General features: G+C 34.7%; 1 protein-coding gene across 1 annotated transcript; it reads right to left on the reverse strand.

The window, feature by feature from the left end:
- Positions 1-761: 761 nt before the first annotated feature.
- Positions 762-1,436, reverse strand: LOC124461166. Its single transcript, XM_047012717.1, has 2 exons — positions 891-1,436; positions 762-835 (listed from the first exon to the last, which is right to left on the reverse strand). Exons 1-2 carry the CDS (start codon positions 1,335-1,337, stop codon positions 824-826), a joined length of 459 nt encoding a protein of 152 aa, XP_046868673.1. The 5' UTR covers positions 1,338-1,436; the 3' UTR covers positions 762-823.
- Between the last annotated feature and the right edge of the window lie 10,708 nt (positions 1,437-12,144).

The raw sequence follows: 12,144 nt of genomic DNA on the forward strand, positions 1-12,144 counted from the left end.
TTTTGACCAAAACTATCGGCGATGCATATGCTGAATTACTGGGTTGTTAACCCCTTGTAAATAATCACCTATTAATATATGTAATTTCTCTTTTTCCGTATATGATAACCTTCTAGGTGAACAACTAAAGGCTTTCGTATTTTCAAGAGTTATCTTCATTTCACATTTAAAATCTGAATTCTCTGGTCTGTTCTGCCCAATATAGCATTCTTCTAACAGTTTGACAAACTTACATCGAGTTCTAAAATATACAGTTTCACCGATGTTGTATACAAGTTCTTCTTTTGCATTGTCTAATAAATTGATTTCTAACATTTCTTTCTCAAAATTTTCTACCAACACATTTCTAATATTAATTTCTACATCTTTCATTTTTTCTCCTTTATCTACATTACTAACAATTTTTCTCTCATCTTTACTAACAACTTGACTTTCTATTCCGTTATCGATTTCCAGCATTTCACCTAAACAATTTTCTTGATTTTCTAACAGATTTTGACTTTCTATTCCGTTTTCATTTTTCAGCATTTTATTTAAATAATTTTCCTGATTTTCTAACAAATTTCGTTCGCTTTTTTCCAACGTAATCATTTTCAACGCGTCTGGATTAATTTCTAAATTACATTTATTCATAAAATCTCTACCCAATATTAAGTCGCTACTCATAGATTCGTCAGGCACAACCATTACATCAAAATAAATTTTTATTGAATTTTTCAAAACAACATTAAATTTTTCCAAAAATTTGTAATGGACTTTGATTTAGCCCGCAAAAGTTTTCAAAGTTATCATTTAGCTGCACATCCTTAGGCGCTGCCCGAATCTATGACGCACTCTGTAAATATTGGTTTATGAATATAGTCACTTAAAAATAATTTAATATATCTTACATAATTGTTTACTTTGTCCTTGGGCTTCTTCCTTTGCGGCCACTGCGCTATGAGGTGCTCCTTGGCACCACACCCATAACAAGATCCACGAACACGTAAACGTTTTAGGCAATCCTTCGCCCAATGATTTCTTGAATTACAATTATGGCACCTCGAGTCCTTGGGTACCCTGTTTTGCTTCTCGACGAACTTCTTACTTGGCAGCCGGACCTCCGCAAATGCTCTTAACAATTGGTTTGGATTGTCAAAACATTGTACACGCGCTTGTATACGCATGCTCTCCAATGGAATGATGAAATCTTGTAGCTCGTCGTCCTCAATATTGACGTGTTGGGCTAGCTTCACCTTATTCTCAAAGTATTCTGAAAATCGCTCGGCATCTCTCCAGACACGGGCCTCAAAAGCACGCCGCAATTCTGCTTTCGATTTCCTGGAACCAAACGCCATCACCAACTCGTCCAACAACTTGTCCACTGACTCCAATATACGTTTTGGGTTTGCATGTAGCCATTGTAGTGCATTGGTCTTAAGTTTTCCAACGCAAAGCAAATGACGATGATTCTCACTGAGTTCACACAATGCAGACACATTATTTAATTGTACAATCCAATTTTGTACGTCTCGTCCGCCATTATATTCCAGCAGCATTTCCTTAGCCATCTGGTAGCCAGCATAAGTCCAATTATTTATTTTCTGCTCAGCTACTCTGGTCACATTGTTCTGCTGGTCCATTGCTGTTGCCATCTCTGTTACACGCTCGCGCTCCGACCTCTCTTCGTCGTTTTCTTCGTCTGCTTTTGAAGTATGTTCGTCGCCACTCTCATTTTCGTGGCGTCTATTGCAGTCTCGCTTTTGCATGGTGCCGACGCGTATATCGCTGTCTCGCTCTTGCATGGCGTCGCCGCTTGCGACTGCGATATGCAAACTTTCTAGAAGTTTCTTGGCTTCTTTTATTTCGTTGCGTAGTTCCTCTAACATAACTGTACTTTCGGGTATTTCGTCATGTTGTTGCTGTAGGATTTGAGACTCCAATTGCCTCATTTGGTGTTCATCTTGTGATGACTTTGTACCAACGCCGCTTGTACCTGGAATGGCATCGGGATCTGGTGTTCGAGCTAATAGAAGACCTCCACGTACATCCTCCGGAATTTCCAGTAGTCTGCCTATTAGCTCCGTCTTGGAACCCTTGGTGTCCATTCCCAAAGCCACCAGCTAATTTTTGAGGCTTGCCGTAGAAATTTTGTTTAAATCTTCCGACATTTTATGGATTTTTGAACCACTTCTGATATTATGGTAGTACAAACAATAGGGTTTTGTCACTTATTAATTGTTTGTTGCTTTATTTATTTGATCTGATCGCTTTGGATTATGCTTACGAACTGACTCTCTGCTCGCAGACAGAGTAGTTAGAAAGTTAGATATTCAACAAATAAAGAGAGCATCTTTGCTTGCAAGGCAGGGCGAGAGACGCTTTATGAAATCAGAGAGTGAGGAATCAATATCAATAGTTATAACGGTGCTTAAACAGTGGTTGCAATACCACTGTTTCTTATGCTTTGGACACTGGGCCTACTACAGAAGGTATCAGCGTTGTCTCTTTTAAAAGTCATCGATATCACAGCATTAATATCGATATAACTTAATCGCTACATAATACAGGTTATCGCTTATACAATAGGGTTTTTTTATATATGTATTGGATTAGCGTTATTATTAAAGTAAATAAGTATTATATACATATATATTTATACGTATTTATATGTAGCCTACTACAACTCGGCCATTCTGACATTTGGATCTCCTGATCACGTAATCTTAAATTATTTCTATACATTGATACATATGCATATTTTCTTATTATTAAGTAACATAGTAATATATTTAATATTTTTATATTTTTCTTCACATCTTAAATTTGATCTTCATTTTTTGATCCAGTGTCTTATATTCTGAATGCTCCACACGCCCTGATATGGGTTACGAGATACTTGAAAACCTTCCACATCTTTAAGTAAAAATCTATCATTTTTTAAAACTTTTTCTATTCGGTAAGGTCCTTTATTCTTTGGATATAGTTTCCTTGACGTACCAACTAAGCTATCAAAATTTTTTACCATAACATAGTCTCCTTGCTTAAATTCTTTTGGCTTTCGTTTGCTTTTATCATAATAAGTTTTGTTGTAGGACTGAGCATTATTTTGAGCCTCAATTGCCTCATTCCTGATTTCTGTTAAACTCTTTTGCTTGTTGTCTTGATTTATCAATTCTAGTTTCTCTTTTAATTCATCTACTATTCGCCCCCTTTGTGACGTTCCAAACAACATAACACTTGGCAATTGTTTTACACTTCGATGCTGTGTATTGTTCATTGCAAACTCCACCTGTTCTACCACTAAATCCCAATGCAATCCTTTCGCAGGTTCAACTAATTTTGCAATCATCCGGCCTAGACTTCTGTTAATTCTTTCTACCTGTCCGTTTGCTTGGGGAGATCCGGTCGCGATTTTTATATGTTTAATGGTATAGTTTTCTATAAACTCCTCGAACTCACTTGATGTAAAACAACTACCTCTATCAGAAATAATACACTTTGGTTTACTATATGTTCTAAAATAATCTTTAAGTCTTGACAAAACTTCTTTAGTACTGGTTGTTTTCGTCGTATAATCGTACGAATTTCGTAAACCCATCTACAACCACGAATATATGCTTTTTGGCTCTACCAGCACTCACTGGCCCTTAATGATCAATGTGAATCAATTCAAATGGTCTATTGCCTTTAGGTATACAATGCAAGAAACCTTGTTCTTTTCCAGATCTTGGAGAATAGGCAATACATTTAAGACAGTTTTCAATATGAGTAGAACATTTGTCTTTGAGGTTTGCGAACCAGTAACTTTTATTAATTAAATCAAGCATTTTGTCTCCCCCTATATGTCCCATTTCATTGTGATACCTATACAACACATGATCTTCCATATTTTCTGGAATATAAAAGAGAAGTCTACCATCATTTGCTTTTCTATAAAAAATTCACTCCATTTCTCATCTCATACAATTTGTGTTCAGCCTTCTCTAATAATATCCTTAAGTTTTGAATTTTAGAATCCTTTGATTGGCAAATTATTAGGTTATCTTAAAAACTTGTTGTTTCAACTACCATAACCATTTCTCATCTCATACAATTTGTGTTCAGCCTTCTCTAATAATATCCTTAAGTTTTGAATTTTAGGATCCTTTGATTGGCAAATTATTAGGTTATCTTCAAAACTTGTTGTTTCAACTACCATAACATTTGTACAACTGCTCAAAGCATCTACATGCTGCATTTTGTTTCCGGGCCTATAAATCATGGTTTTGAAGCTCTAACGCCCATCTAGCAATTCTAGGGTAAAGTTCAACTTTGTTTAATGTCAGTGTTAAAGAATTACAATCTGTCATAATCTTAAAGCGTTTACCTTGAAGGTAAATACGAAATCTGCGTAAGGCATAAATGATTGCAAGAGTTTCTAACTCAAAACTATGATACTTTTCTTCTGCTCCGGTTGTTCGTTTTGAAAAATAGGATATAGGATGCAACAATTTGTCTGATTTTTTCTGAAGTAACACTGCTCCGAATCCTAAAGCACTGGCATCGCAATGCAATTCAACCTCATCCTTGTAATCGTAAATTGCCAACACAGATGCATTCATAAGTTTTTTTTGAGCAGTAAAAAACAATTTAATTCTTTTTCTTGAAACACAAATTCTTTTTCCTTTTTCAAAAGATCGTATAACGGTTTCGCTAAATAGAAAAATCTTTAATAAATCTACGAAAGTACGAGCATAACCCAAGAAAACTTTGAACAGCCTGTGCCTTTTCAGGTATTGGAAAATTTTTTATCGCTTCCATTCCTTTATCATCTGTTTTTATACCTTCACTTGATATTTGATAACCTAAATATTTGACACAGGACTTCATAAATTCACATTTGTCCAAACGTAGCTCTAATTTATTCTTAGCTAATCTTATAAAAACTTCCTTTAGAGTTTCAAAGTGTTCATTTATATCCTTGCTGGCGACCATGATATCGTCCATATACACAACTAACTTGTTGTCTTTAATCATATCACAAAATATCTTATTTATAAAGCGTTGAAACACAGCTGGCGAATTTTTTAATCCCATGGGCATTCTTAAAAATTCGTATTGCCCTAACGGAGTGACAAACGAAGTGTACTTAATAGATTCCTTGTTTACATACACATGAAAGTATCCATTTTTAAGATCTAATTTTGTGAACACCGTTTTATTTACTAATTTGTCAAGTAGGTCATCTATCAGTGGTAATGGATAATTGTCTTTAATTAAAACTTTATTTAGTTTTCTAAAGTCAATACACAAGCGAATATCTCCTGTTTTCTTTTTTACTAAAACGATTGGTGACGCGTACTCCGACTCACTCGGCTGTATAATTCCTTTTTTTTAAATAATCATCTAATAATATTTGCAATTTATCTTTTTCTGTATATGAAAGGCGTCTGGGAGAACAGCTAAAGGGTTTCGATTTTTCTAAATTTAATTTGACTTCACATCTAATCATTGGCTCTTCTGGGATTGTCGCATTTATGCAATAAATTTTAATTATTTGTCTTAGTTTACCTTTGGTATCATAATTCAGTTTTTCGTCCCAATTATAATCATCAATTGAGTCTTCAGTGTAATTAACTTAATTCAATTAAATTGATAAGTCATTGACGATAAATTTTTTATTTGATTGAATAGTAAGTATTTCGTGTCTCTGCTCATTTAACGTCCTATCAGACTGTATCCTATCTTTTTCCTCTAACTCTGTACTATCTGTTTTATTTAATTCTATACTAAGTGTTTCATCTAACTGTTTACTTACTATTTTATCTACTTGTTTACTAACTGTTTCATCTAATTGTTTACTGACTGTTTCATCTAACTGTTTACTGACTGTTTCATCTAACTGTTCTGTAACTGTCTCATCTAACTGTTTACTACAGTCTCCACTTTTTGTACTGTAACCAATTTCAGTGCGCTTAGATTAAATTTCAAATTACATGCCGTTAAAAAGTCTCTTCCAAGAACTACATCGTGACTCATAGACTCATTTGCTACTACATTTAAATAAAAATAACATTTTATTGATCCTTTCAATATATAACATAAGGTTTTTCCAAATATGTTTAATTGGCTTTGATTTAAACCGAAATATTCTTTCAATACTGGCTCCAGTATTAGGTGACTTGATATATGACGTTTTTTAACAAAAGAAATAGAGCTTCCAGAGTCTAGGAGGCACGCTGCAATTAATGGAGATCTAGAATTTTGACAAAAATATATATTGAATATTCTTGGTTGCCAGTCGCACTCTTCCTCTCCGGACATTGGGCAACAAAATGGCCAAAAGCACCACAAGCGTAGCAAGATCCACGCTCCCTTTTCGGTTTACGGCAATCAACTGCTAGATGACCCTTGGAATTGCAATTCACGAAACGCACATCCTTATTGACGCTGTTATAAGACTCTCTGCCCGATTGTGTTGGAATAGGATGTTTCTTTAACTCCGGTAGAAAGGACCAGATATATAATTATATACCCTTTTTGCAAGGGTATAAAAAAATATGTTTGAAAAAATAATTTGTTTTAGTTTTATGATTACTGATCCAATTATCGTAAATAAGAAATTTTCCTCAAAAAATGTACACGTTAAGACAACTTTTAATAATGACTTAAGGGAAATCTTATAGCTCTACTTAGATTTTTTACTTATCTAAGTTTAATTTAAGAACATGTACTAAATATTTTCAAGAGTAATCTTTTATAAACGTAGCAAGTTCACGATACACACATACTCAACTTCTCTTAGAAATATTTTGTTCTATCCAAAAATATAAAATTGGAACATTTTCATTTTTTCGAACCTATTTGGTTGGTTTTCTGGGGATGTTATGATGTATCAAAACGATTTCACTAATTGAGCTGAAATCAGCTAAATCGTATTTGTAAATAATGGGCTTTCATTTTGGTCACACGACAACACAATCAAATCTTTGCCTGTTACATGTGAACGTTGCCCCTTCAGAGAAATCGTTTGGGCAAAATATATGAAAATTGTGCGTCACTAAATAGAATAAAAATTTCTGAAGCTCAAATATACATGTTGGCTTTTATGCAAACGGCATTGTCACGAACAGCGACTTTTCTTAATAATTTTTTTATTTTCTGAGTTACTGTCGTAAAATTTAATATTGGTGGTAAAATTTAATATTCTGCCCTTATGGATCATACATATATTTTGCATGTTTCTAGTCCGATTTTAGTCAAATTTGGTAGTTTAATAGAAATAGCTAAGATTAAGTAGTCTGCCAAATTTGATCGCGATGGTCAAAAAATTGCAAGAGACAATCGGTTTTTTCTAAATTATGGAGGCGGAAGTGGGCGTGGCAAAATTTTTAAATAGTCAATATATGCGCGTGTATTAAGGTAGCTTACATACCAAATTTAATGTCGGTAGCTTTCATAGTTTTTAAGAAAGTCTGTTTTTTGTAAATTCCGGGGGCTGAAGGGGGCGTGGCAAAAATTTGAAACAAACTCGATAACTGTACATACTACACGAGTCTACATACCAAATTTGGTGGCTCTAGCTTTTATAGTCTACTAGATCTGCGTGTTCATACAGACGGACGGACGGACAGACGGACATGGCTAGATCGACTCGGTTGTTGATCCTGATCAAGAATATATATACTTTGTGGGGTCGGAGATGCTTCCTTCTGCCTGTTACTTATATTTTGGCGACTTTAATATACCATTTCACCCTATGGGTGTATGGTATAAAAGATGTTATAAAATAGCTAATCTTCATTCGTTGAATTCAAAATATGAACTAATTTTTATTTACAAAAGTTTTAGAATCGAGGAGGCGACAACTATTCTTAAAAATACTTATTCTAATGACCCACGTTTTCGGGTTTCAAAATTATTTATATCTCATGCTCAGCGTTGGCTACTTGTGTGTTTTCAACAGAGTGTGGATGCATGTTTTTTTTGGTTTTAAGCAATACTTAATATATGAATCGTTACGACTTATTTTTGTTTCACGTTTTGGTTTCGTTTTTGTATATTTGTTTGTTGATTTGGTGAAGCCAATTTAGATGAACACGATGTTTAATCTTAAACATTCTGCGAAGGGCCGCCAAATGCGACGTTTTGAACTTTATTTTTGTAGTTAGTTATTAATATTATCATTAGTAATTTCACTATTGTTAAAGAAGCATGACCAGTTGCATTATGACTTCCTATTCTTACCAATTCTGCTGTATGGTTTATAGTATGGCGGAAAATTTTAAAAAACTTCTAGCCTGTGACAATGTGGCCTATTTAATTCAACAATTGCCATCTGAATATTCTTATTTTGTACTGGCTGTACTTTTTCTTCCCCAGTTTTCACTTTACCTCCAAAGTGGTGTCCTGCCCGGTTCCAAAAATTTCTTTCTTGCTTTGATTTGGTGCATCCCGAGACGATATAACCAAATTGAATATTTTGGCCTAGTAGGCTATAAATCTTTTTAACTTGTATGATTTGGGTATTATTATATTATCCTTACCAGGTTTATTAAATGTAGGATCAGCTAGTTCGTAGGATTGCCATTTTTATTTTTTAATTGTACTACTGCGGTAGCCAACGGTGTTGATTATGGGGCTAAACAAGTATTAACTCTCTCCTAGTCGGTGGCTCAGTGGAGACCTACTAAATCTACAATTCTGTTGTTCTCGAGTTCGAACCCCGACGTAGGTCGAGTTGATTGGTCAGATGTTTATAACGCACAGAAGGAGATGTTTCCGACCCCATAAAATATATATATTCTTGATCAGCATGCGAAGCTGAGTCAATATAGCCATGACCGTCTGTCCGTCCGTCCGTCCGTGCGTATGCGTTTTTCTCAGCCATCTTAAGAGCTATCGGGCTGAAATTTTTTTTCTGTTATTTTTATTATCTGGATCAAGTATGAAAATTTTCAGGATCGGACCACTATATTATATAGCTCTAAAGGAAACACTTTCATAAAAATTCATAAAAATTGGAGTATCTCCATGAAATTTACTTATTTAATAGTATTGGATATAAAACATCAGATCCCAAAATTTGAATCTGATCGGATAAATACAACACAAGTTACAGTCAATATAAATCGGTTCAAATGCTTCCGGCAGCGCTTCTTGCTGCCTACTACGTCATCATCAAAACAACAGAGCAGATGCATACACACACAGTTGCAACGCTACGTAAGCTATATGTGTATGCTATTACTCACGCATATCTTTTTTATACCCTTGCAAAAAGGGTATATTAATTTTGGTCAGAAGTGTGCAACGCATAGAAGGAAGCATCTCCGACCATATAAAGTATATATATTCTTGATCAGCATGACGAGACGAGTTCATATAGCCATGTCCGTCCGTCCGTCTGTCCGTCTGTCCGTCCGTCTGGATCAACGCAAACTCCTCCTAGACCGTAAGAGCTACAGAGCTGAAATTTTGCATGTAAGCTTGTATATACTGCAGGCGTTGTATATCTCGGATTCAGCCGGATCGGACCACTATATCATATAGCTCCCATACAAACGCCAAAGTCACGAACAGTGACTTTTCTCAATAACTTCGTTATTTTTTGAGCTATTGTCGTAAAATTTAATATTGGTAAGTTAATTATACGTATAAACGACTATGCCAAATTTGATCAAGAGCGGGTGACTATATCATATAGCTCCCATAGGAACGATCTTTCGAAAACAGTGACTTTCTTCAATAACTTCGTTACTTTTGACGCGATTGCTTTCAAATTAAATATTTGTTAGTTTAGTATATCTGTTAATGACTGTGCCAAATTTGATAAATATCGGGTTACTATATCACATAGCTCCTATAGGAACGATCGGTGGAAAACAGTGACTTTGATCAATATCTTCGTTATTTCCTATGCTAAGATTGTTGGCCATTCTTTCGCAAATATTAGCCTTTTTAGCTTGAACGTTTTTCCACTTTGATAGCTATAGGTAAGAAAAGAGTTACCATAAAAGTTGCAAGGGTATACAAACTTTGACGCGGTCGAAGTTAGCCCCGGCTTTCTGGTTTTATGTATTGATGAATATTGATTGTTGCAGGGAAAGAAATTTCAAAATGTAAAAATATTATTGCCAAGGACTGGAAGGGTATATAAACTTCGGCATTGCCGAAGTTAGCTTCTTTGATATTTTATAAGTGTGTTTAAATCTTAACAATATATTTAATTTGATTGTCATCAAACAAATTAAATATTAATAAATAAATAAGTATAGTAACGATCATTAAATCAACGCTACAAGCATATATTAGGATACCGATGATCCTGACGTTGACACCGTTCGCCACTGTTGTCCGACAAGTAGAGTTGTCTGCCGCTGGTTGTCTGCCAATGAGTAGCGATAGTTTGCTCGCCTTTTCTTTATATTTCGTCTCGACTCAGGTCGCCTTCTTCGTCGTTCGCACTTATTATGTTGCCTTACTGCTTCTTTGCAACTGTATCGTTGCTTGCTGATGCTTCTTGTTGCCTACTTGCAACTATATTTGTGTATACATATACACTAATTTGTATTTTTATTCTAGCATAAAATAATTTTATCGAATACGCCACAAGCCAACTCCGAACTTAATTTTTTTTTACCGCCACCGAAATTATTGCAGTTGCTCGACTAGCCAAACTGCTCTTATATACTCGGTCGCACGCACTTTTTATTTATTAAACAATATTTTGCTTTTATATTATACTATTTCTCTTACCACTGGTGGCGGAAAACAAGTTTTTTTACTTTGCTACCTATAGCTGATCTTAGCATTGCATTATTACAATTGCATAAGAATTCAGACTAGAAGGAGCTGATTCAATCTCAGAGTCTCTTACCACTGGTGGGAAAACTACAGAGTTCCTTTTACTCAAAGGACCAAAATGAATAGCGATTCCGGAAGAAGGAAAATAACCCAATCTTCATTCGTTGAATTCAAATTATGTACGGAGTTTATATAGGGAATCTTAAGCTCTAGGAGTTTACAATTACAAGTGTTTTTCCCACAGCGCGTGTGGCTGATTGCAATTCTAGTCATATGCTAGGTTAGTTGTTTGTGACAAAAGTACAGTTGTATTATATTTTCTTTAGTGCGTGTCATCTGAAGCAGCTTCATTAAATGTTTATTCTTAAACACCGGAGGAGAATACATGTAGTCTTATGGCTAGTGTCCTTAACGATACTTAAAGCCAATTACTTATTATCTAACCCTAAAAGTATGTGGCCTAAAGCTATCCCTAAAAGTATACAGCAGTATATACTCAAATCTTAAAAGGGGGAGTTACAACTTTTGACAGACTAGTAGGCCAAAATACCTAATTTGGTTAGATCGTCTCGGGATGTACCAAATCAAAAAGAAATACATCTATAGTTGCAACAACAATAGGTTTCACTGGTTTTGAACAGCATTGGGACAAAAAGAAAGGTAAATGTGAAAATAAATACAACACAATTAAAAAAAAATACTTTATAACAAACCCAAGAAATAAGTCAGCCTAACCTTTGAGGTAAGATAAACGCCGAGGAAAAGAAATAACAAATAATAATTTATGAAAGAAAAAAAAAAAAAATTTACAAAATAAGAATCTTCAGATGGCAATGGTTAAATTAAATAACGATTATTTAAAAAATAATGTAAAAATAGGTTCCAGTAATAAATTGTCCGAATATGCATCACAAAAAGGGCAGATTTGGCATTATATTTATAAAAGGAAAACATGTAATAATAAACTGAATAACCACTCAAATTTTAACTATCAGCGATATTTCAAAATATTGGAGCAAAGATCATAATGAAAAAAGTCTAAAAGTCAAAACAGTAATGCCCATCAGATATGCCGAAATAGAGGTTGTTAGAAGCTACAGATAATAAGCGAAATATAAGATAGTATGAAAACTAGTAGAAGCCAACTCAGTAAAACATACGGCAGAATTGTAAGAATAGGAAGTCAATCGGTAAAGGAACATCAGATTGACTACGTTTAAACGTCAATCATGTAACAGGTCATGGTTTTTTCACAATAGTTATCTTACTAGTGATAGTATTAAGAATAATCTGTGTTTGTGGAGGGGCGGAAGGATCCAAATAAGCCGCAAGTGGTTGGTGGGTGCCAATTTCTTCAGGGGTCTGGTGCGTGAGTAA

This window comes from Drosophila willistoni, unplaced genomic scaffold (genome assembly GCF_018902025.1).
Source record: "Drosophila willistoni isolate 14030-0811.24 unplaced genomic scaffold, UCI_dwil_1.1 Seg224, whole genome shotgun sequence".
NCBI lineage: Eukaryota > Metazoa > Arthropoda > Insecta > Diptera > Drosophilidae > Drosophila > Drosophila willistoni.